This window comes from Ochotona curzoniae, unplaced genomic scaffold (assembly GCF_017591425.1).
Source record: "Ochotona curzoniae isolate NIBS_2020 unplaced genomic scaffold, NIBS_Ocur_1.0 scaffold_274, whole genome shotgun sequence".
In the NCBI taxonomy this organism is placed as follows: domain Eukaryota; kingdom Metazoa; phylum Chordata; class Mammalia; order Lagomorpha; family Ochotonidae; genus Ochotona; species Ochotona curzoniae.
In genome coordinates this window covers 13,533,034-13,558,714 of record NW_024467101.1, presented here as the reverse complement: position 1 = coordinate 13,558,714, position 25,681 = coordinate 13,533,034, and the positions used below count along the sequence as shown (strand labels likewise).

The 25,681-nt window shown below is 45.9% G+C and overlaps 1 protein-coding gene across 2 annotated transcripts in view; it reads left to right on the top strand.

The window, feature by feature from the left end:
- Positions 1–1,096: 1,096 nt before the first annotated feature.
- The window catches only part of BICDL1 (BICD family like cargo adaptor 1), a 77,355-nt gene continuing 52,770 nt past the window's right edge, over positions 1,097–25,681 (top strand). For both annotated transcript variants that reach the window (XM_041003916.1, XM_041003915.1), the window contains exons 1-2: positions 1,097–1,634; positions 8,916–9,131. In XM_041003916.1, the coding sequence (XP_040859850.1) occupies positions 1,194–1,634; positions 8,916–9,131 (657 nt within the window). In that variant the 5' untranslated portion in view covers positions 1,097–1,193. The remainder of the gene's footprint in view (positions 1,635–8,915; positions 9,132–25,681) is intronic.

Genomic DNA, 25,681 nt, shown 5'->3' with positions numbered 1-25,681 from the left:
GGTGGTGAACAGGATGCGGCCGCCGGCTCCTCAGGTGTGTGCGCGCGCAGCCGCCCCGGGGAGCTTCCCCCTCCCACACACACACACGCACACCCCGCCCCCCGACACCTTCTCTTTCTCGTATTTTCCCCCCACCCTCCGGCGTGAGGCAGCGCAGGGGTTAAAGCCGCCGGCGCCACCTGGGTGCCGCTGAGGAGACTGTGGAGCCGGCGAATCCCGCGCGGGCGCGGCGAACAGGTGCCCGCGCGCGTCAGGCGCCGGCGAGGGGCGGGGAGAGGAGGCGCGGCCGGAAGCCCGGCTCGCCCGGCTCGCCCGGCTCGCCCGGCTCGGCTCGGGCTTGGGGTGCGGCGGGGTGGGGTGCGGGCGGGCCGCGCCGGCCTGGGGAGCGAGAGACGAGCGTTTATTGATTGATTTATTATTATTTATTTGTGTGGGTGGAGGGCGGGTTGGGGGAACGGCAGGAAGGGAGCCGGCCGGGCTTTTTTTCTTTTTTTTTTTTTGGGGGGGGGCGGCGCGCGATGTGGAGCCGCCGCCTCGGCCCCTACAGCAGCAGCAGCAGCCGCCGTCGTCGCCGTTGCCGTTGCCGCTGCTGCCGCCGCCGAGCTGAGGGACATGGAGCGCGGCTGCCGAGGGCGGCCGCCGGCAGCAGCAGCAGCAGCAGCGAGCGTCGAGGCCACAGCGGAGCGCAGCCCGCCCCGTGAGGCGCTGCCGGGCCGGCGGCGGCAGCAGCAGCAGCAGCAACAGGGCGGCTGAGAAAACCCCGGCGGCGGCTTTTATTTTATTTTATTTTTTTATTTTATATTTTTGAGGTGGGGGGGTGCCCTCCTCCTCGCTACCTCCTCTCCCAGGCTTCGCATCCCTCCACCCACCCTCAAGCTTGCCTCTCTCCCCCTCTCCGCCCCTCGCAGCCCACCACCTCCCCTAGGCGCGCGAGCGGGATTAGCAACAGCTGAGCCCCCCGGGGCCAGGGGCGCGTGCGGCCGGTGCGGGGGAGGAGCGGGCCGGTGCGCGCCGCGCCCAGGGTTTCTCGGGGACCCCCGGGGGGCGGCGCGGCGGGGGGCCCCTCCCCGCTGCAGCCTGGCGCGCGCCGGCCCGGACCGTACTGCACCGCACCGCACCGCACCGCTGCGGGCTCTCTCCCCGCACGCACGCACACACATCCAGCCCCACGCGCGCCCGGGTGCGCGCGGGCCATGTCCGCCTTCTGCCTGGGCTTGGCCGGCCCCGCTTCAGCACCCGCCGAGCCGGACAGCGCCTGCTGCATGGAGCTGCCCGGCGCGGCCGGCGACGCAGCCCGGAGCCCCGCCGCCTGCACCGCCGCCGCCACCACCGCCACCACCGCCGCCCTCGTCTCCTTCCCCGGGGGTCCCGGGGATCTGGAACTGGCGCTAGAGGAGGAGCTGGCGCTGCTCGCGGCCGGGGAGAATCCTCAGGCCGAGCCCGAGCCTCCGGCCGAGGAAGGGACCGCACCGCAGCCACCTTGCCCCCAGGACCCCGAGCTGCTCTCGGTGATCCGGCAGAAGGAGAAGGATCTGGTGTTGGCGGCCCGGCTGGGCAAGGCACTGCTCGAGAGGAACCAGGACATGAGCCGGCAGTACGAGCAGATGCACAAGGAGCTGACGGACAAGCTCGAGGTGAGGACCTGGGGGGGAGGGGAGTGGGGCGGGGCGGAGGGGACAGCCCGGGCTCCCCTCCAGGGCCCTGGGCAGCTGGGGAGACGCTCGCCCCACCTTCTTCCTGCCTCGCTCCGCGTCCCAGCGAGTTCCTCCAACGGGAGGTAGTAGTCTGGATTCTATGTGATGGTCAGATGAGGACAAGAATTGAATGCACCTGACTTTGCCACCGGCAAACAGGTGCGGGTGCTGGGAGCCGTGCTATGCATGCGGGGTACACAGGCTCTAAAATAGAGCTTACAGTATGACTAATTTTTACAGCGCCGAGGTGAGAAAGCCGGGGAAGCGTTTCAAACACCCTGCAGGTTTGGGGGGGAAGTGGTTAATCTCTAATCAGGGTGTTAGCTTAATGCTTTCCAGTTGGGGCATTAAGGCCTCTAGATGCCCTTGTCTTTCTTAAACTTGCAGGCAGCTCAGAGTTGTGGGAAGCAAGTGCCCCTGAAGGAGTTTTTTATAGCCTTCAGATACCCGGGGCTTAGGAGCTGTGCTTGCCCGGCAGAGGTGGGGCGCCCAGGCTCAGCGTGTGACTGCTGCTGGTGGTGGGTTTAATTTGGACCTGGGTATTTAGTTATTATTTTTCCCCCTGAGTTCTAATTCTCAGGCTTGCGGTTGGAAGGCTAAGTACAACCCCTGGGGACCATATTAGAACTGTGGGCGGGATTTTTTTTTTTTTAATCGTTGTAAATCTCTTTAACGGCATCTCCGGTATTTGCCCATTCCTTGGCCTGAAGTCGTTTGGAGCTCTCCCTGTCTGCTTGCTTGCCCTGGACCAGAGTAGGGCCTTGACTGCCCTACAGCATGCCAGCATTTCTAAACAATTAAAAAGGTTTGAGGAAAAATTGAAGGAGATGGGAGTCATCTGTGACAGTGGAAGGTGTGAAAATTCAATCTTTTCTGCCTTTTTGTTTTCTGCTGTTACTCAGATTGGTTGCACCCAGCATTTTTGGTTTTTGTTTTTTTGTTTTCATAAAACGAGAGTGTAGTGCAAACCTGAATAACGCCTCAAAGTTTGAGCCTTGTCAGGTGCCGTAGCTCTGCCACTTGTTGCAAGAAAGAATGTGGTTCCAGGAACAGTTCTAAATGTTTGTGTGTGTTTGCAGCACCGGGGGCATATCACTGGTACAGTCCAGCGGGAAAAAGGAAACTCGGGAGGGGCTGGGTAGTTCCCCTGGCCTGTTTCCTGGGTCTGCCAGCCGATGAACCCGCCAGATAGCTGTCTGCAAGCCCGTCTGTGAAACCCATCGGTCCGCTCCCCTAAAAAGCAGCCTCCTGAAAAGGATCGTTTCATTTCCCTTGAAGTAGAGGTCCAGGAATATAAAGGACAAGACTTCGGTTACCCAGCTCTGTAAAGAAGTACCGCAGGCAGAGATTGCTTCCTGAGATTGGAAATCCTTTCAGTGAGGGGTTTGGCCTAAGAGACAGCCAGCGTCCTTAGCAGGGTCACGAGGTGACTAGTGGTAGATTTTGTGGTAAGCCTGACTGTGTGGTTATACAGACACATCCTGGATTCCACCCAGAGCCCCCGCACGTGTAGGCAACAAAGGAAAAGGATTCCAAAATTACGTGAAAACAAAAAAAGGTTCCATGGGAAAAGAATAAATGATCTGTGATATTTTGTTACTGACCTGATGGACAATAACAAAATAGTGCCAGAAGCCCAGAACTGCTCATGCCTCTATGGAGGAGCACTTGAACTCTTACTATGGAAAGTTTAAGTTCTCAGCTCAGTTTGGACCCTACTGATCTGCTCACTGAAAAAAGGTTAGAGTGCTGAGTGAGGATGTGTGCTTTCACAGTAAGGCGTGACCAAGTCAAAGCATTTGTTTTTAAGAGGCCGAATCTGCATCATTAATGAGTGATAGAGGTTCAGTTATACTGTTACTCCCACATACTTTTTTAAATCATCAGGAAAGTTTTAAAGCTTTTTAGTGTACTACCAAAAGTACAGGTATCTTAGACAACCATTAACTTCTAAGTTCTTTTAATATATAAGGTAAACTCACATTTACAGGACACTGTTAATATCTGCAAATGAGTTTTCCTCACAGTATATTTCTTGAGCAACCCAAATTTCTGAATGTTGCACTTTCAAAACCCTAATACAATCTCTGTATTTTCCATTATGTTATTAGCTTACATTCAGAGATTTAGGAGTAGTCCTTTAAAAAAATTCTTGTTTATTTATATTGGAAAGAGAAAGATCTTACATCCACCAGTTAACTTCCCAAGTAGCTGCAATGGCAAGAGCTGAGCTGATCCTAAGCCAGGAGCTTCTTGTGGGTCTCCCTGGGGGATGCAGGGTTCCAAGGCTTTGGCCGTCCTTGACTGCTTTCCCAGGCCACAGGCAGGGACACGAACTGGCACCCATGTGGGATCCCGGTTCATTCAAGGCGAGGACTTTAGCCATTAGGCTGTCATGCCAGGTGGAGTGGCCCTTACTTTAAGCAGCATGACTTCCCAGAAACTATCAGAATGTTGGAGACAGTCACGTTGTTTTCCAGGTAGGTTTGGGAGATGAACAGACCTGGTATTGGGCTCCGAGGGAATGGCTGCATCACTGTTACATGAAGCTGGTTTGGGTGTTAATCCTCCCTGCTCCCTGCTACGAAATTGGCATCCTTCTAACTGAAGGACAGATTGATCATTTATTTAAGTCTTTTCTAGTTAGTAATTAACATGAACTACTTCTCCAGTTCTTTGTGCCAAATCCAAAACACTTTTTTTTCTCTTAACACATTAATTACTCAGGCATTTTACCCATTTACCCATTTAAAGCCTCTGTTTTAAAGACTGATGTAGGCTTTTTTTTTTTTTTGTAAGATTTACTTATTTTCATTGGAAAGGTAGATTTACAGAGAAGAAAGACAAAGTCTTCTGTCTGCTGGTTCACTCCCTAAATGGCCACAATGACTGGAGCTCAGTCAAACCAAAGCTAGGAGCATCTTCTGGTCTCCCACATAGAAACAGGGTCCCAAGGACTTGGGCCATCCTCTGCTGCTTTCCTAGGCCATAAGCATGGAGCTGGCAGGGAAGTGGAGCAGCCAGGACACAAACTGGCACCCATATGAGATGTCAGCACTTGCAGGGGGAGGATTAGCCATTGAGCAATCATGTGGACCCCCCAATATAGTCTTTAAACCATGTTTCTACTGCTTTTTTCAGCTCAGTTTAATCTCCTTTTGAAGGGCAGTATAGCAGAATGAGAGATTGTCCATCTACTGGTCAACCACCATTCCTACCCAGGCAAATGGTCTCAGCAGCCAAGGCTGGACCAGGGTTAATCCAGCAGCCTGGGTCTCTATGCAGGTTTCCCATGGGGGATGAAGGTGGCCTGGGCCCAGTAACCTCAGCCATCATCCACTTTCTCCAAGAACACATTACCAGGAAGCTGAATGAAAGTAACCAGAACTTAATTTACTGGTTAAACAGAAAATTAGATACCGTCCCTTAGTTCATGTTCCCCAGATGCCTATAACCTCTGGAGCTGAGCGGAGCTAGGAACTGATGACATGGTTTGGGTCTCCCATGGAGGTTGCAGGAACCTGTGGCTTGGGTCATTACCACCGTCCCCTGGGATCTATGTTCCCAGGAACCTGGTGCTAGGAGCCCAAGCCAGGAATAGAACCAGGTACCCCAGAGTGGAATGCAGGCACAGTCACTGTTCCCTGGGAGATTTTAACAGTATAGCTTTCAGGGTTAAAACAACCACTCACATTCATTGGGGACCTTGAAGATTTTGTATATTCTCCGACTCTGGACTACATTCCATCTTATTAATTCAAGTGTATGAATCAGGTTTTCATATGCTTAACATTCTAAAGGGATTTTTAAAAATTTCTATATCTACAGATAAAAACTTATGTACAGCCAAGTCCTTCATTTTTTTTTCTAGAATATGATCCAAGTAACTTGAATTTATATACATTTTTCCCTCAGGTCAAATATTTGTCATACAAAGATTGGTCATTCCTCTAGTTTTCCTTTATAAAATTGGATTATTATTGCAGAACTCTCCTTCCTCAGTTATTTCTTTCTTTCTTCCTAGTCCAAAATTCTCAGGATTCTAGGATTTTTTTTTTAAGATTTACTTCTTTGAAAGGCAAAGTTAACAGAGAGAGAGAGAGAGATTTCCCACTTCTCAGATGGCGACACCAGCTGAGGCAGGACCAGGCAAAAGCCAGGAGCCAGGAACTCCACCCTGGTCTCATGTGGATAGCAAGGGGCCACTGCTTTCCTAGGTTTGGTAGCAGGGAACTGAATTAGAAGGGCAGTCAGCACCCTAAGCAGTGGTCATATGGGATGCCAGTGTGTCATCAGGTTGTGGCTTAACTCTGCCACAGTGCTGGCCCGCTCTAGTACAGTTTGTTAACAGCAGGAAAGAACAGGTGAAAAATGCATCCACACTGATGGAGTCACTGTGAGTGAGGGAAGCATCCAGGACTCTTGATTTTACAGCAGCGCTCATTTGTCTTCTCATTATACATTTTCTTTCAAAAATCATGTCCTGGACTTAGGTAAAAAAAGAGTGTCACTTTTTTTATTCCTTCTCCCCCCATGAGTACCACCTGTTCACAGACCCTCCCCCATGGCGAATTGGATTGTTTTTAGTTGCTTGGTTGGGATGTTCAGCAGCAGCTGTTTGCTGAGTATTTTTAAGTCTCTCTGTTCTTTCAGAACACAAGCCTAATTTATCTGGCCTCTCAGTAACACTGTGATTACTGAGTTTTATGCTGTTGCCTTCTGTTCAATCTTTTTTATTTTGGAAAAATTTAATAAAACTAAAGATCAGTTTTAGAATTGCAGTTAGAATTTGGTTCTGTATTCCATGTCTGTGAAGTTTTTAAGTGACCAAAAACGTTTTCAGCTTTTTGAGGGGAAGTTTGAGCAATTTAAGGGAAGCACAGAGCAGAAACTTCCACTGTTGGATCCAGGTCCCTTCCCTGATTTTGCTGCTTCCGCTGACTCCGGAATGAGGCTATGTGAAGCATAAATGAATGTGATTTTTTTTTTCATTAAATATATTTAGAGTGACTAAAGCGAAATGAATTATCCCCTTAAAGCAGTCTACTTTGGAGTCAGTGAAAACTGCCTTTGCTAATGTGTTCAGAATTTTCATTTTGGACGACTGTTTAGCTGTGTTGGCACGTGGTTTTGACTGTGCTCAGTCGTGGTAAATTTTCATGTTTGGGCGATGAGTTGACTCAGCAACAGTAGCAGGATGGTAGGATAAACGGGGATAATCTATTTACTAGATGTATTTCAGAAGTGACATAATGGGACACATTTTTCCTGCACAACTATAAAGATGGCCCTTGAGGCTTGGCAAAGAAGACGCTTCCTTCCAGTGAGTGTGGCTTTCCAAGGGCGAGAGAGCTGAGTTCTCTGAAAGGGAAGATTCCTGTGCTCGCTTTAGTTTGTGGAAACAGTCTCAGTTGTTGGTTTCGCCCTTCAGTGCATCAGAATTTCCTGTAGAAGCAAGTATATGTGCATAGATTAGTGCCAACACCCCCTCCCATTCTCGGGTGAGTCTCAGTCTTAATCGGGGCCCAGGCGGGTCTAGTTTTAACAGTCATGGCAGGACGTTTCTGAGAGCACCAGAAGTTGAAGACTTGTCTCTGTTGTCCATTTCATGTACTCCTTGAGATGTATACTTAGATACTGCATATGCTTTTCAGGCAGGAAAGTGATTAGTCTTACCATAACAAAAATATATTCTTATTTCCTTCAGTCTAAAGGATGCATTTTTATGATTATGATTGAGCTGCTACTTCATCTGCATCTTTCCTGTATGCCACATTGGTTGTTCACAGTTTATATTTTATCACTCTCGGCCAGTCGAATGAAAACTCCGTGAAGAAAAGGGTTGTGGGCCTGGTGCAATAGCTTAGTGGCTAAATCCTTGCCTTGCATGTACTGGGACCCCATATGGGTGCGTGTGCACTAATCCTGGCTGCTCCACTTCCCATCCAGCTCCTTGCTTGTGGCCTGGGAAAGCAGTAGAGGATGGCCCAAAGCCTTGGGACCCTGCATCTGTGTGGGAGACCCTCTACCTGTAATACCAATATCCCATACAGGTAGTAGTTCATGTCCTTGATATTCCATTTCTGATTCAGGTTCCTGCTAATGGCCTGGAAAGCAATGTGAAATGGGCCAAGTGTTTGAGCTTGTGCCATTCAAGAGTGGGGCAAGACCTGGAAGAAGCTCCAGGCCCGGCCCTTGCTAAGGTGGCCACCTGGGGAGTGAACTGGCAGATGAAGATCTCTCCCTCTCTATCAAAAAAATAAACAAACCAAAAAACTAGATCAGAAATAAATACATACATCTTGTTAGTAGACCATGATTAAAGTAGGCTGGAACCTGAGCTTGCCATGCTGTTTGGGAAATGAAGTGCCGTATGGAAGACAGCAACAGATACGTGCCGAGCTGTCACTGCAGGCGTTAGTCGCTTGACTCAGACGTGAATACCAGCTGTTCCATTTACTAGTTCTGGCCTTGCACTACTCACCTCTAACTGCTTGTCTTGCTTTGCCTCGTTTTTAAGATAATCCAGAGGGTCTCTGGGAGGGGAGGGCAGACTGGCACTGCTGGTTGGATTCCAAACTGCTCCATTGTGACCCAACGCCCTGCACTTGGCACTCACAAGGAGACCCCAAAAAAATGGTGTTCCTGATATCGGTTCCCCCATCTGGGGAGAAAGCCGGTGCGTGGAAGCTCTCTGTGTCTCCTTCTAACTCTGCCTTTCATCTAGACAAATTGATTTTCAGTTGTTTAAAAAAAAAGATCTCTGGGTTTCTTTTCATCTCTGAAAATTCTGTGATTTCAAGAGCCTGTGAGCCTGCTATGGGTAATAATTGATTCAAAAAAGGGGTCTCTTCAAAAAAGTACCTGAGTAATTTGGGTTATGAGATGCACTTCTAGTTGCTTGCTAGAGGTGACCAGTTGATTAAGTAACTTGCTAAGTTTCAAGTGAATTCCAAAATGTGGAGTCTCATGCCTCCTGTAAGAATAAACAGGGTAACATTGAGTGTTTTCAGTGGGAGAGATGTTCCTTTGTGAAACCAGCTCCTTCCCTGCTCCGCATCAAGGAGATATTTTTGTAACTGTGAATTGGGAAGCTTGTCCTATTTGGCAGTGTTTTGTTGTGTGCTGACTGGGTAGAAGAGGAGTGCAAAAAGAATATAAAAAGGCTGTGGGATACAGTTTTTAATCTTATTCACTTTTTTCTTTTTTTTTTTAACCCAGCACTTAGAACAAGAGAAGCATGAACTGAGAAGACGATTTGAGAACCGGGAAGGAGAATGGGAAGGGCGAGTGTCTGAACTGGAGAGTGACGTGAAACAGCTGCAGGATGAGTTGGAGAGGCAGCAGGTTCATCTGCGGGAAGCAGATCGAGAGAAAACCCGGGCCGTCCAGGAACTGTCGGAACAGAACCAAAGACTGTTGGATCAGCTCAGCAGGGTGAGTGGCGGATTCGGGATCGATGGTGAAGTGGCTTCTCTGTGATGTGGGTCCTGCAGGGGTGTATTGTAAGAGCAGTGCTAGCGTTTGATGCCTTTCGTTTTTGATACCAGCAAGGTAAGTGTTCCAGCTGCCGGAGCTTCTGCCATACCCAACTGGGAGTCAAGAACCAAGACCTGTCAGTCTGTGACAGTCACTTGACTTGGGTGTTTGCTCATTTTCAAAATGAAGAAGCTGTGCTTAATGGTTTCTGAAGTTCCTTATTGTTCTGTGGCTCTGAAAGTTCGATTTCTTAAAGTCGTTAGTGAATGATATTAATTCATTAGTTCATATATTAATGGTGCTGTCTTTAAACAAAAACTTAGGGAACATTGCTAGAGCAAGCAGTTTTCATTAATGTTGCATTTGTGAATGTATGTCTGAATTGTGTTTTAGTTTCATATTAAGTGAAAACTACTTGAATAGCATGGTGTCCTTAAAGTATTAACTAAGGTCAAGACTGTAAAATTGCAAAGAGAAGATTTCGGTTGAATAAGTAGAGACCTAGTTGAAATACAGAATATACCTTTTTAACTAATACAGGAATGCTTTTGCTACGTTGATTTGTAAATCCACCTCCATTTGACAGTTAAGACCTTTGTTTACTTTTGTGCCTCAGTCCTTACATTTACCGGGAAAAAAAGAACAGCTCATCCATAAGCTCTAATGTTCTGTTGTGAGCATGGCCTGGTCAGGGTGGTCAGTGTATGGTCTCTGTCTTTGGGAAGGCCCAGCTTGCGCCATGTGTACCAGAGTCCTGGATCTTCCTCTGATTTGGTAAGAGTCAGGATACAAAGTTATTTCCCTAGTTTGTGTGCTTCCCATTGGTGTTCTGAGACCATGGAAAACCTTCATGCCTCACAAGGAAGTGTGAAGTAAACGCTACCAGTGTGGGAGGGAGAAGATGGAGAGGGAGGAAGAAAGACAGAAATGATGTCTATAGTTGGAAAACAGATGGTGGCGGGGAAGTATGAACCTATTTGTGGAAAGTCAGGACTCGGAAGACAGAACTGCTGGTTTACCTGGGGTTCCTGTCTAGAGAGCCTGACCACATTGGATCAGCTGGCAGGCAGAGTTGGCCAGTTGAAGAAGTCATTTCATGGGACTGACTCATTAACAGCATTTCTGATTTCGTTCTAAAACCCTTTTCAGCATCTGGGATATGAATCTTGATCCTTGTAAAAAATTTAAGGTTTTTTTTTTTAAGTCTTATTACTTGTGAAATATGAACCAGAAAGGCCTGGGGTTGGTTTATTTGTTCAAAGACATTAATGCATATTCTGAGCCATTGTTCCTGATGGACACTTAGGGAACAAATGAAGCAAACCAGAACAGTTAAAGGGGAAGCTAAGATTTCTTGAGGGTTAAGTTCAAGTTCCACTATAAAGTGAGCAAAAGCAGTCTTGACCCTACTTTCTGGTCTAGTAAAAGCTGAGAGGGCTGACTGCAAAAAGCAAAAGGACAATATGAAAGACGATACAGCCTGAGCTTGATTGTACTTGTGAGTAACCGGGTGATCTTGTTGGTGACAGCTTGTTTAAAAATGGAGGTAAAAAATTATGCCACGTACAGCAATGAAATTAACATTTATATTAAATGATATATGAAAAAAGGATTGTTTTGGTGTTGATGGTTATTTTACTAAAGCAGTGTTTTTATAGTTGTTCGTTTCTTGAATCTGTAGAAAATCCTGATAAGCTGTTCCCAAAGCAGTGTAGGAAGATAACATTTCCACTAGACCCAGATTCTTGTTACTCTCTGTGGCCTTGAATAAAGGCCCTTGCTGTTTTGTGGCTTCCTTCCCAACCCCCCCCCTTGTTTTTAAACATTTATTTTTTTTATTGGAAAGTCGTTCTCTCCCCAAATGGCCACAATGGCCAGAGCTGAGCCAGTCTGAAGCCAAGAGCTTCTTCTGGGTTTCCCACACGGGTGCAGGGTCCCAAGGCTTTGGGCTGTCCTTTTCTGCTTTCCCAGGCCACAGGCAGGGAGCTGGATGCGAAGTGGAGCAGCCGGGACACAAACTAGCACCCATATGGGATCCTGGTACATGCAAGGCAAGGATTTAGCCACTAGGCTATCATATTGGATACCATCCCCTCCCCCCTTTTCCTTTTAAGCAGGACAAGTCCCTGGGGTTGCTACCAGCAGCAAGTTTAAATTGCATTTTATTAACTGAGTATTCCAAAGCAAGAGGAGTTCAGTACTTTGAAGTGAATTAGGATTCTCTTAGGACAAGATGGCAACCAGCAGAGATAGCAGACGGCTAAGGTTTGCTTGAAATGTGCAGAGTCCTCTTCCTGTGTGCAGGGCTGTGGTGGGAGTGGTTCCAGACCTCCGTGGATGCTTGCTGTCCCTTGGTGTAGTGTTTTTGTATAGCCTGTACATATTCTCTCATATGTTTAAATCATCTCTAGATTAATTATAATACTCCATACAATTAAATATTGTGTAAATAGTTGTTAATCATGTATTATTTAGGGAATAATGACAAGTGGAAAAAATCTGTGTTCAGTGCAGGAGCAGTGATTTTTTTTTTTCCTGAATATTGGATGGCTGAATCCATAGATATGGAGACTGCAGATACAGAGGGCTGTAATTAATTTTATAGTTGAGAAATGTCTAATATCTAAAATACCATAGTACAGTATTTTTGTGATATCATCTGGAGTGTTTTCACATGTATATAGCAGTTAAAATTCACATACGATAGTGTTTACCTTTTTAAAAACATCCCTTCAAATTTTAGAGAGCTCCCCCACTTTCTGGGTCAGTTCCCCAATGTCTGCAACAGCCAGAGCTGGGCTAGACTGCGCCCAGGATCCAGAAACTGAATCCAGGTCTTCCCGTGAGTGAGTGGAACCCAGCCGCCTTGAAGCATCACGGGCCGCCTCCCAAGGTCGCGCAGGCGAGAAGCTGGCATCAGGAGCTGGGAATACAGGGTGCATGTGGCCACTGCTAAACCAAACGTCTGACCCAGTATACCTTTTAAAGTGTTCCATGTCGGTTTTTAAGATAAAATTGTGAGCCATGGGCACTGCCTTATGATAGAACATTTTGTAGATGCCACAAAAGAAGATTGGCACCCACTAACAGTCACCACTCATACCTAAACACTGGAAGCCATTCATCTGTTTCTGTGATTTTGTGTACTCTAAACACTGCATGCGAGTGAAATCAACCATAGGTAGACCACTGTGCCCAGTTCTATCACCTAATGTTGTCAGGACTTTTCCAGACTGTGCCATGTCAGCACTGCATTCCAGTTCATGACTGAAGAATGTTCCATGTGTATGAGCATAAATCTTTTGTCCATTTGTCAGGTGACAGATATTTGAGTTGTTTCCATCTGGGGGATAATGTGAATAAGGCTGCCATGAACATTGATGTGTATACACATTTTTGTGGGGAACAAGGTCTTTTCAGATCTAAAATAGGATTGTATTGCTGGGCTGTATCGAGAGGGGGGAAGAGTTAGGCGTTGTTCTCATTACACACTTGGGAACACCTGAGGGACGGGAAGATCCCTGACTCAAGTTCTCTTCCAGTTCAAGACTGAGGAGATTTCCTTCAACTCCATTTCAGATTTAAATTGTGTGTGTATGTGTGTTTTTCTTGAAAGGCACAGTTATAGGAAGAGAGGGATCTCCCCACCTGTTGGTTCATCCCCAAGTATGCATTAGTCAGGACTGAGCCAGGCCAGATCCCCAAGCAAGTGCTTCGTCCAGTTTCCCAGGGACCCAAGCATGGGGCCCATCTTCTGCTTTCCCCTGGGCACATTAGCAGGGAGCTGAATTGGAAATGGAGCAGCTGGGGCACAAACTCTTGCCCATGTGGGATGCCAGCATCAAAGCAGTGACTTGATCCACTAAGCCACAGTGCCAGCTCCTCAATTTCCGATTTCTAAGGCAGTAGTCAAGATCATAGACTTTGCAGCCAGATCAAATACCAGTGCTGCTACTAGCATATCAAACATGACTTAGTTGCTTGAACATGGGAAATTAACATTTTTGTTCTTACCTTTTGAATTACAAAAACAGCTATGTTATTACAAGTACCTAATGGTGTTTTGAGGAGTCAGTGAAATAATGCATGTAAACGCTCTAATAACCACAGTGCCTGTCATGTAGTGAGTGCTTATAAATAGTAGCCATCATTACATCTGCATTATGTCGGTGAGATTTCTGTGTGTGATCACACTGTCTCCGTAACAGACGGAGCTCAAGTATCTGCAGCACCCAGCAAGTAATATATATAACATACGTAATATATTATTATATATATTACATATATAAACTTGACCCTGCTAGGTATTGAGGCTGGTGTTTTGTGACACCCAATATTCCCTGGTTGCTGTTACATATATCCTAGGGATAGATATCTTCAGTTGCTCATTTGACTAAATGTTAAGCTATCTTCTAATTAATAACATTCTGTGAGTATTACTTTTGAAAATTGGGGTAACATATTTGGAGAAAGCAGTTCACTTTATAATTTGGAAGTAACACCATTGTGGCTTTGGCAGTGGCTTTTTTTTTTTTTTGAAAGAGTTTCACAGAGAGGATAAACAGAGAGATCTGTGTGCTGGTTCATTCCCCTCATGGATGCAAAGGCCAGGGCTGAGCCAGGAGCTCCTTCAGGTCTCCTGCATGGGTGGGAAGGACCCAAACGCTTTGGCCATCCTGCACCCCTTTTCCCACGCAGAGACCTGGATCAGAAATGGAGCAGTTGAGACTCGAACCGGCGCCCATATGGGATGCTGGTGCTGCAGGCGGCAGCCTAACTCACCATGGCACGTTAGAGAGGGCAGGCAGGGGCGGCTTCTCAGAGGAGGCGATGTCTGAGAGGAGCACTGACGGGTGAGAAGGCAGTGGTGGAAATCTTTGATGGTCACTGTGAGACGTGAACTCTGCGAGCAGAGACCACACCCATCCTGATGGGGTGGAAAAAACTGTCTTAACAGAGAAGCATTCAGTAAAAGACTGTTGGATTTTCTGTTTGATGTTTGTTACATTATTGCAAGAAAGAAATGTTCAGGAAGGCAACGTGCTATCTGTGCACTGTGAGGAGAGCAGTGACTGGGTGTTTCAAAAAGCCTTAGTCTGCAGATGTGCTGCTTACAAGCCAGTAGTCAAAACATATGTGGGTGCAGGGTGTGGGCAGGCAGGGTGTGGACAGTGGTGAGTCAGTGGCCTAGAGGACTAAACTGTCCTTATAGATCCTCCTGGCTTTGCCTAAAACCCAGCCTCCCCTAGATTGAGGCAAATTAATAGCAGTTAGGAGGGACAGAGCTCTTGTGTATTGATTTAAAGCCTGCAAGTTCTTTTGTTGTGTGGTGGTCCCCATCCCTGTAAGCTTGCTTTCCAGTTTTATTTAACCCAGGAAGACAGTGGTCCTAAAGTTTTAAATAAAAAGTTCCAGAAATAATTTCTAAGTTTTCTGTGCACAGTTCTGAGTAGCCTGGTGAAGTCTTGAACCATCCTTTGTGCAGCATTTCCAGGTTGTGTGGGAATGTCCATCAGACACTTCATATTGGATGGGTCCACAATGATGGTACCACAGTGGTTGAGGTCAAGTCACCTTTGTTTTACTCTATAAAGATCCCAAAATAAAAGAATGATGAGGTTGGCAATTCAGTCATGCTAAGGAGGAGCTAGAAAGTGCATCCTCTAAGTGTCATCTCATGGGGCTGGAATGTGGGGTAGCAGGTAAAGCTGTTGTCTACCACACCAGCATCTCATGTGGATGCTGCTGCATGTCCTGGGTGCTCCACTTCCAACCCGGCTCCTTGCTAATGGCCCAGGAAAAGCTGCAGAAGATGGCCCAGGGCCTTGGACCTCTGCACCTCCTACGGAATACTCAGATGAAACTCCTGACCTCAGCCTGACCCAGCCCTGGCTCTTGTGGCCATCTGGAGAGTGGACCAGTGGGTGGAAGATTTTTCTGTCTCTGTCTCTCTCTGTAACTCTAACTTTCAAATAAATAAAAATTTTTAAGTAAATAAAAATGTCACATCGTGACAGGAAGAAGGACGAATAGAGTACAGGGTGAGATTTTGCCAGAGAAAGACCATGCTAACAAATTTGATTATTAGAGTCTTGTTAACATTCTAGTTTATTGTCAGTTACTCTTTTCTAACTGTGCCTCATTTTTAAGTTAAGCTTTGTATAGCTATGTTTTCTCTGCCCAGTGGATAGTGACAGCTCTGCTGTGTTTCACTCATGCTCTACAGTCAGTTGATCCCTGTAGTGACTTACCCTGTCATCGTCTCACCTCATATATAGATTTGGAAATGAGAATCTCTGCTCTTACAAAAGAATTGTCTTGTCTCATGGGGGACTTGGCTGTTATTTGGGTGTGGGTGTCGTGGCTTTCCCCCTTCCTGGAAGCATAAAGGCACACTGGACTGCAGAACTCCCTGATTCCAACTGCAGTGTCGTCTAGTCCATTCTTACAAAATGCTCTGTCATGTGGAGGAGGTGGCAGCTGGAGAGTCCCTTGTGGAAAGCTAAACAGTGACCGCTTCTGAACAGAGCCCCTCCCACCATCTGGAGTTGTTCCCTGGGCAGCCTTCTCTGCTGCTTTGCAGAGTCAGACTCTCACCTCAAAATCATCATTTGAATGCTTCATTTATTTAGGCGTTGTGATGAATTCCTTTGGCTTCTGCTTTCCCAAGCTGCTTCTCATTGGGCCTTCCTTTCCTTTGTGGGTCTGCAGGTTTTTCAAACTCTCCATAATTTTCCACACAGAGTTGTGCTCGTGTTCCTGGTCCCCGTGGCTTTAGCTTTTTATAGTCTTTGTGCCAAAGCCAGGAGCTGTACTGGGGGCATTCTACGGCTAGAGCTGTTCAGGAGGCCCCAGTGTAGCTAAAGAGTGATCACTGTGTGAACCCCAGCTAAGGAGAGGGATAAAAGGCATTCAGCAGGAAGCTAGGCCTGGGGCCAAGACCGGGAGAAACCCACTACTGAGGTTTCAGCCACGCAGACCCAGAGGTACCTGAGGAATGATCTTGGTGATGAAGAGATGACAGTAAAGAACAGAGACCCACTGTAGTTCGTGGGAGGCCAGCAGTCTGGAATCTGTGTCTGTGAGAGGTAATCACTCCCCAGTGGGAGGTCTTTTTGTGAATTTAGATCCTGTCAGAACCGGGGTCACTTCCTAAGAAATTGAGCTTAGAAAAATCCAATAGATTCTATCTCAGGAATTATAATTTTGCCTCTATCCTAAGGTTCTTACGTTTTCTAGATTTTTTTACATTTAAATACACATACGTGTATGCACATTTTTGAATGACTAAAAGAAGCAGTGTTTAATGTGAAATTGAGACAAAATATAAATGTTAAACAGTAAAAAGTTCCCGTGACTATCTCCTGCAAAAAGATTGGTGGCAGTTTGGTGTTTACTTTCTGTGTTTTTTTTCATACATAGGCACAGACAAACATGAATACTTTTTTAATTTTTTGCTTTTTTTTTTTAAACAAGATGGCTTGGATTTTTTTCACTTGCTGTATCTTGAGCTCATTTTCATATTTCCAGAAATTCTGTGAAGTGTGTGTAACTGATAGGGTAACACTGTGCTATTAAAGGGCATCTGTGCTGGTTGCAGTGTTCTGGTGCTACAGGCTCTGCTGCCTTGATCATCCTCCTACATGTATCTTTGCACTCATATTAGCATTTTTCTTTAGAAACGGGCTGGCTAGGTCAGGAGGTATGGCATTTAAAATTGTTCATAGTGATTATCATACTGCCTTCCAAGAATGTTTTTTCATAGTCTGTGCACTCCTTAACATCTGTCTGTGTTAAGACCAAAGAACTTACTCTGCATGCGTAAGTAGTACAAGGGTAAAGAAAACCGGTAATTCTCACTGTAACGTTCAGGATAATGATTACTGGTGGAGGGGCGGGGGAGTGGGCGTGCAGCGGTGATTTCAGGGAACGTGGCTGGAGGAGGCCTCTGCAAAGTTGACTGTGTTCTACTTGGAGATCTTCATGGGAATCGGGCAGTTGCTTTATAATTAGTTGTTAAATAATACATGTTTGACGAACTAAGCAGTCAGTTACCTGTTCAGAGCGAATCTGCAATCTACAGCCCTACTTAGTCTACATCCTGTGCTAGCCAAAACAGTGGCCTTTCCTGACCGGCCCTCACCCATTCTACTTCTTACTGTTGGTATTTGCTGCTGCTGGTGTTTCTTACATGCCTCTTAACTTTAGTGTCACTGGGGTGAAAACTCCAAAGGTTTGGAATTTGTTTCTAGCAGTTTCTGTTCATTAGATCCAAGGTGTGCTCAAAAGATTAAAAGTCCCATTGAGAGAATCCCTTCAGCTGACGTGGAACAGGGCGCTCTTGGGTTAAGGGACTTCTCTCTGAAGATAGCGTCTCCTCTTTGATACCTTTGCTAATTAGTGGGTCCAGCCCATGAGAGTGCTGTTGCTTACTCCTAGTGCACGGGTGTTTTATTGGTTTTCTTGTCTCAATTATTTGAACCTGTTTTTCATTAGTTGTCCAGGGAGTCCTACTTTATATCCGTGCCTTCAGGCTCGTTGTGTTGGTTACAGCCGCGTCTGGTTCTGGCTGTGATTTTCTTTTCCAAAGGAGGAGAGCCCAAGATTCTAGTGCATTGAAGGGGCTTCAGGTAATTCTCAGAAAACTTCAGTTAAAAAAATTAACATTTTCCATGAACTTTCTGAAACTCTTCCATGCTAAGTTTAAATTTTGGAGGTGGCAAGGCCTACGATTCAAGTAAATTACTGTAGGAGGGACTGTCAGCTTTTTTTTAGCAATAAAGTCTGAATTCCCTCAGCCCCTAGGGACAACTTGTCAATATGTGTTGGAGAAATGGAAACAGCTCAGAAAGTCACCTTCACCCGATGCAAGGTGATCTGCAGATGGTTTGCAGGTGGGAAGAAGTTAGATGCTTACAAGCAGAGAGAAAGGATAATTAAAAGAAAATTAAACTGTGTTTTGTTACTTTTGCTAGCTAGTTACACTCTCTGGCCCCTAAATATTATTGCTTTGAGAAATAAAAGATCTGTATTCAGTGAATAAATGCAGCCAGCAGAAGAGTAGGTCACCCTTTGAGCCAATAATACCTTTCTGTTAACTGGGTTCTGGAAGCCTATCCAGTGCTGTTTCATAATTTTTAGAAGTAAAGCAGTTTGGACCAGCAGTTTGTAAAATGCTCTGCAAATTGGCTTTTAAAACTTGTGATGCTTTGAAAAACCATGGCTGAAATAGACGTAGTGTATATAAACACCACACTTAACATAGTAGAGACCATCAGGGCCTCTGTCTGTGCTGGCCTAAATGGAGACACTGGCATTAGAGCCCCTTGCCCTCTCTAGCTGAGGAATATTGTGCAGTTGTGAGTAGGCTGTATAAAAAACTGGTTGTAACTATATCACTTGGTAAAGGGGAGGAAAAATTTTCAGTAGGTGATGTCCTGGGTGAAAGGAAACATCAAGGCCCAGTGTGGTACCCTAGCGGCTAAAGTCCTCATCTTAACACACACCAGGATCCCACATGGGCACCGGTTCTAATCCCAGCAGCCCCATTTCCCATCCACCTCCTTGCTTGTGGCCTGGGAAAGCAGTCAAGAATGGCCCAAAGCCTTGGGACCCTGCACCCACGTGGGAGACCAGGAAAAAGCTCCGGGCTCCTAGCCATGGATCAGCTCAGCTCCAGCCATTGCAGTTGTTGAGGGGAGTGAATCAGTGAACGGAAGATCCTCTCTCTCACCTCTTCTCTGTATATCTAACTTTCCAATAAGAATAAATAAATCTTAAAAAAAGGTGGGTGGGGGAGAGTTTCCTGAGTCTGGCCCATATCAGAGCTCTGTCCCAGTGCCACCCTTTGTCATGAAAGAGGTTGGGACATGCAGGCCCACGTAGTGGCCAGGAAAAAGAAGAGGGATCAGTGAACAGCTGGCCAGTCCCAGTCTTACAGTGTCAGGAGAAAAGATTCTTTCTCTGACCACATGTTTTCTGGGGGAGTTGAAAGAACCAGTTTCAAGTCCCTTCCAGTCCTGACCAGAGAGGATTCTAGAACTGACATAGTAATAACAGTGCCCCCCCTTTTTTGGGGGGGTATGCATACACCATTCTACCCAAATGCAGACTGTTTGGTGTTTTTGTACCTGGACAGTCCCTGGTAATCACAGAGCTGAGTCAATTCTTTAGAAGTTGTGAGAATAAAAAGTTTTTCTAATTGCCTTGGAGTGGGTAAGATAGATCCTTTTATGGTTACATTTGGTAGGTGACACTGTTATAACAGATAAACCTTAAGAACCTTGATGGCTTTACATGATGCAGGTTTCTCATTCCTAGGAAGTCCACTGTTGCTGGTTGAACATGAAGGGAAAAAAATAATGTCTTACATAAATGGAAAGGATTGACCCGGAAAGCAGGAGACCTAGGCTGTTCTAACCCATGCTTTGTTACTAACTCCCCGACCTTGTGGAAAATCCCTGCTCTAAGTCAGTAAAACAAGAGGATTGAGTTCAGTGGTTCCTTCGCTCTCTAAACGTCCACATCGGTGTGTGTAGTCTCGGTGAGAAGGATAACTCTTACAGACGTTCTTGCATGCTATGTACGTTGTGTCGGGTAGCTTTAAAATGCTACCTTCTTTGCATGAAGATCATACTTGCCATGCTCTGGGAGCAGGGGTGGTTTCTGTTCTCACCCACATCACTGCCTCTGTAGAACAAGCAATAGAGACTCACATCGCTGGGTTGCACAACAATTAATGTTCCATTCCAGTCATGACACATAAGGTGCTTTTCCGGCACGCAGTTGTCGCTGTGGAGAATGAGGAGGTGTTTATGTGCTTTTCCTCTTTAAAATTGTGCATCGCAGTGCTGAGGTTTTATGAGGTTGATACTCCTCAGCTTCTTACGAGTCAGATTTTCCGCAGTGCCCTAGTGTGGATTAGTTGCATTCAGTGCTGCATGTTTGTCATTTGCAGAACTGGAAGAATTCCCCTTACAGACAACCTCTCGTCATCAGTTGCTAGGTTACAGCTTTTTATATTGTCCCAGTCTGATGATGTTACTATGGATACCATTTATCCTTCCTATGGCACCATTCTGGTCAGACTCACAGCACCTGCAAGACGTAACTGTGATGTCAGAGACATTTTAGCATCTTATCTTTCCCCACTTTCTATTAATAAGATCAAAGTAAACATTGATTCCTCGTGCTCTAATGCTATTTAAATTAAGGACACAAGGTATTAGCTGAGACCTGGACAGCCTATTCCTCTATTCCAGTCTGCAGAAGGAAAACTAACAGATGATGCAATACAGACGTGAGACCTGCCATCCGTGCCCAGCTCCTGCTTCCATGGACCGGTGTCCTTTGGGAGGGTTGTACGTGGAATGTGTTTATTACCTTGATAGTACTCTCAGTTGGGCACATTTGGGAACGAATATCAAACTCTTGATTTACCTAAACAATGAAGCCATTGGGCCAAGTTTTTTTTTTTTTTTTCATTTAGATTCACACATGACTATGTTTGCCTTTCTGTTAGCTTTTTAGATAACATGAAACCAGAGAATGTGTCTTTAGCAGGTTCTTATCCCCAGCAGTGCGTTAGTGCCGCGCAGGTGGCAGGGATCCAGAAATGGGTTATTGATGTGTTCTGAGGACTGAAAGGACAGATGATGACTCATTTGACTGGAGCTTTCTCAGACTTTCGGGATGGTGAGAACCTCTTCGCCTTAGAGTCACTGACGAGCAAGGCTAACCCATCGTGTCTAGCTCTCACTTTGCCTGAATAAACCACCAAGGCCCAAGAGGATGTGACTCATTTAAGGTCACAAAGCCAGTGAAGCTGTGGTTGATGCAGATGTGTGGTTTAAAAAAGGAAAAACTGTGCCAAAAACAAGGTAGAAAATATTTTCAGCTAATACCTTGTGTCCTGTGTTTACGTAAGTGGTAGCACTTTGTTTTATACAGTCTATTCACTCAGCTAGCTGGCAGTCCCACATTATTTTCAAGTTTGGGTTTTTTTTTATTAAAAAAAAAATTTTCTTTTTAGAATTTGTTTTTAATGGGTGTTTTTGTGAACAACACAACAGTTACCTTTTCAGATCCCCTCAGAGCCTTGCAGTCTATTTGAATAGTTGCCTTATTTCTCAAACCAAATTGAAATTGAACATAGCATAGGATTGAAGCCAGTCTTTCAAAATTGACATCCCTTTTGAAAGCCGGTACGATTTGAGTGAGAAAGCTATTCTTCGCATGATGTCACATACCTAAAGGGAAAGCAGTTCATTTACCAACAGAAAAAAAAAAAAAGAATGAAAAATGTCTTTACTAATTATGAATTTATGGATTCCATGAGAGACAGGCAAAGCAGAAGCCCTCAGGGGGGGACACAGAGTTCAAGGTGACCAGCCATCGCGCTATGACCAGAGAGTTGAGCTACTGAGTTTTCCTTTTCATTTTCCTGCAGTGCACCCTTCTTTGTCATTTTCTCCATGCAGTAACCCCCAGTGAGTTCCCCACTTGAAGTCCTGCCCTCCCGTTTTCCTATTGTCAGCTGCCTTACTCCCTGGCTGCGAGCACCTCAGCGCTTTCCAGGGACTCGCCTTTGCATAACAAAGGCGGCTGCCTACCATCTGGACCCGGCCCCAGGTTCCAGGTCTCCTGCCGGCTCTCCCATTACCATTGCATTTCTGCAACCAAATCAGCTTGTTTCCTCAGGATGCCTTGCGCTTTCCCACCTAGCCTCCCGGCCTCCCACGGCCACCTGGTGCAGTTCCACTATCCCACCCCCAATCCTTAGGCTCAGCTGTTACTTCATCCAAGATGCCTTTGACGTTCTCGGCCCAGCAGCTTTGATCTCTGCCCCTACCAGAAGCACTTGAGTACCTTCTTCAAAATCATTGCTGCTTGCCACTCCCTGCCCCTGTGGTCAGTTCATGTGCGTGGCAGGTTTGACTGCTCTCTTGAGGCTGCTCTGCGGAGGACTGAGCACTTCAGTAGAACGCTGGGTGTGCTTAGGACTACATTCAGTCTCATGGTTCATGTGTATGCAGATTTGATGGATTATTAAAAGAGTTTACCCATCCGTAGAGTTTAGCTTTCACTTTATTTAATACAGCCTCTTTCTAGGAAGAATTTCTTCACCCTGTCTAGATCACTGGTTTTCATTCGTTGAGTGTAAAAACCTCTCACTGCTTTGAGACCTAAAATATTTTTGAGTAGGCATATTAAGGTATAACTTACAGAATATAAACTTCACCCATTGTAAGCACATAATTCAAATTTTTGAAGTAAATGAATAGTTGTGCAGCCATAACTGTAATCTACTCTTTTAAAAAAGATTTATTTATTTTTATTAGGCAGATTATAGAGAAAAGGTGAAACAAAGAGAAAGATCTTCCATCTGCTGTTTCACTCCCCAAGTGGCTGCAACAGCTCGAGCTGAGCCAGTCCAAAGTCAGGAGGCAGCAGCTCTGTCTGGGTCTTTTACGTGGGTACAGAATCCCAAGATTTGGGGCCATCCTCTGCTGCTTTCTCAGGCCACAAGCAGGGAGCTGGAATGGGAAGTGGAGCAGCCACAACACAGTCTGGCACCCATATGGGATCCTGGTGCTTGCAAAGGGAGCCATTGTGCCGGGCTGTACAATCCTCTTTTAAATAATTTCTGCCAAGTGCAAAGTTCTTTCCTCATTCTCTACTCCTGCAGTTCTAGGGCTCTCTTACCTGTCTCCTGCCTCTACTGGTTTTCCTTTTTTGGGTATTTCATATTAATGTATCACTGTACAGTTTTGTGTCACACTTTTAGCATTTAGCATGTTTGTGAGGGTTATCGTGCTGTAACACATAAGTCATTTGAATTGCTGAATAGTATTCCATCTGTGATTAGATCATATTTTGTTTATCCATTAACCAGTGAATAGATTTCTGGATTGTGAATAGCATTGCTATAAACACTTGTGTACATGCTTTTTTGTGAACATGGCCAGCAGACAGAGAGCTCCCAGCTTGGCAGTTCACTCTCCAAGTACCATCATATGCGGTACTGGGCTGGGCTGAAGCTGGGAGCCAGATCCAGGTGTCCCCACAGGAGAGGCAGGAACCCAGCTTTTATCTGATCCATGGCTTCTCCCCTGGAATACCCGGCAACAGGATGCTGGAATCTGGGGGCCAGACCTGCAAATGGAAGCCAGGTCCTCACACATGGGACATGGACGTTCCAACCTGCATCTTAATTGCTAAGCTAACTGCCTGCCCCTGTGTCTACTCTTCCCCCGCCCCTTTTAAAAGATGTATTTATTCGACAGAAAGCAGGTGATTGTAATATGTAACCAGGGATGAGCATTCTTATTCCAATGTAAAGCAAGACTGGAGACAGCTGCTGTTACCTAATTTTAGTGTCAGCAGCTCATGCTACAAGTATTTTAATTACTTGATCAATATAGAACAAGATGGACTCCCGGACCCTGTCAGAATGACGCCAGGCTGCTGGCGGGTCCTCTGAGGTAAGCCTCGCTTCCACCCGGGCAGCACATCTGTAAGGAAAAGGTTACATTGTGGAATGAAGCAAAATGGCCTGAATCTTGCTGAAATCAAGGCATATTTCTTCCTTAACTACTCCCAGGAGGCGGCGCGCCGTGGTGAAATGGATGTAGGTTTTGGTTGTGTTGTTTGAGGTTCAAGAACGTTTTCCTCATCTAGAAAAAAATAGGGATTTTTTTTAAAGGTCAGGCATGCTATATACCTTTTAGGGTTGATTGTCTTCTGGACTGGAGAAATCCTTATTCATGTTTTGTCTCAGCAATTAGGAATTAAAACCCAGGGACTATGAAGTTTCTATTTTAGACTCATTTTTATCTCTAGTACTAATCATAGTACTCTGCACTCAGAAGGGTATACAATTTCAAAAGTTAGAGGCAATTTTCTTTTTTAAAAAATTGGCTGACTGCTTAGGTAAATAATTCATAGACATGCCACTGTAAGTGTTGCTATCTATGCTTTACTCTGTTGCCAGTAGACCTTCATTTTGTGTGAAATAAGATTTGTGGTCTGAGTCATGTGATGTCATACAACCCAAGGACAGAAACAGAAGCATTTTAGTATTTCCCAAAAAACACTTCAGTAGTTAGAACAAGTATGATACAAGCAAGGAGCAGGTGTGAGTGATGACTGAGAAGAACAGCTCTGATGGAGACAGCACCGAAACAGGTGAGGAGGGCGGCAAGGGAAACATGAACGCCACGGGTGTAGTTCATTTGCATGGTTTGGTGTGTTTTTGCTTGTTCCATCCTGAGAAGGTCTAGAAGCAGTGAAATACAGTAGTGCAACCTAGTATTCAGGTTTTGATTCTGAGTCTTTGTTCCTCACAGAAAGGAGCCACCAGGGCTCCTTGGAGAAATAACCAGTTCCAGGTCTGCAGCTAGAGTTAGACAGGGGGAGCCTGAGACAGCATGTCAGCGGAAGCAAGAATGCCTTAAAAGCCTAGTGCAGTAGTCACACCTGTCTAAAACAGACCGGCAGAGTCAAGACGACACAACCCAGTTGGAAGGGACTGTTGGTTAGTTGTGGGTTCTTTGTCTGGGTCCACCTCCTGAGCTCCCGGTGAACATCCCTTCCCACCTTGTTGCTTTTGGAGATCTGACTGCTGGTGCAGTTCAGATAACACTCGCTGAGTGCCACTGGGGTATTGGCCACTGCAGCACCACATTGTTGTGTCTGCTGCTTTCCCGTGTCTGTCAGTCTGCAGGTGCCCCTCTGCTGTCGTTCTGTCCTCTCCTATTTCCTGGAATGTGCCCGCTCTGCTTCACACTGGCTGATGTTTCTTCGTCTGTTTAAACATGTCCTTACCCTATTCCATCAGCTTGATTCTTCCTCGCCAACAGTAAAATTTACTCAGACATCAACCCCTTACTCTCAATATTGATTGAAGGAAATAATTAAGCTTTTCTGGAATCAAATGATTTGAGTTTTTAATTAACATATAAACTTGTCCTTTATCTGTGTTAGGTAGCTTCACTGTTTTGATCCTAAATTATTGCTTAAGTCCAGATCTATTGTAAACCTTCTACTGGTGTGTTACTAAGAATTCATTAGGGGCCTGGTGCAATAGCCTAGTGGCTAAAGTCCTCGCCTCGCACATGCCAGGATCCCATATGGGTGCTGGTTCTGGTCCTAGCTGCCCTGCTTCCCATCTGACTCCCTGCTTGTGGCCTGGGAAGGCAGTGAAGGACGGCCCGAAACCTTGGGACCCTGCACCTGCGTGGGAGACCTAGGCTTCTGGCTCTAGGTTCCTGGCTTTGGATCAGCTCAGCTCTGGCCGTTGTGACCGCTTGAGGAGTAAGTCAACAGATGGAAGATCTTACTCTGTCTTTTCTCCTCTATATCTGACTTTCTAACAATAATGAAATAAATCTTTAAAAAAAAATAACTCTTTAGTGAGGCCAGTGTTGTAGCATATGGGTGAAGCCTTTGCTTGCAGTGTTAGCATCCCTTGTGGGCAGTGGTTTGAGTCTCAGCTGCTCTACTTCCAG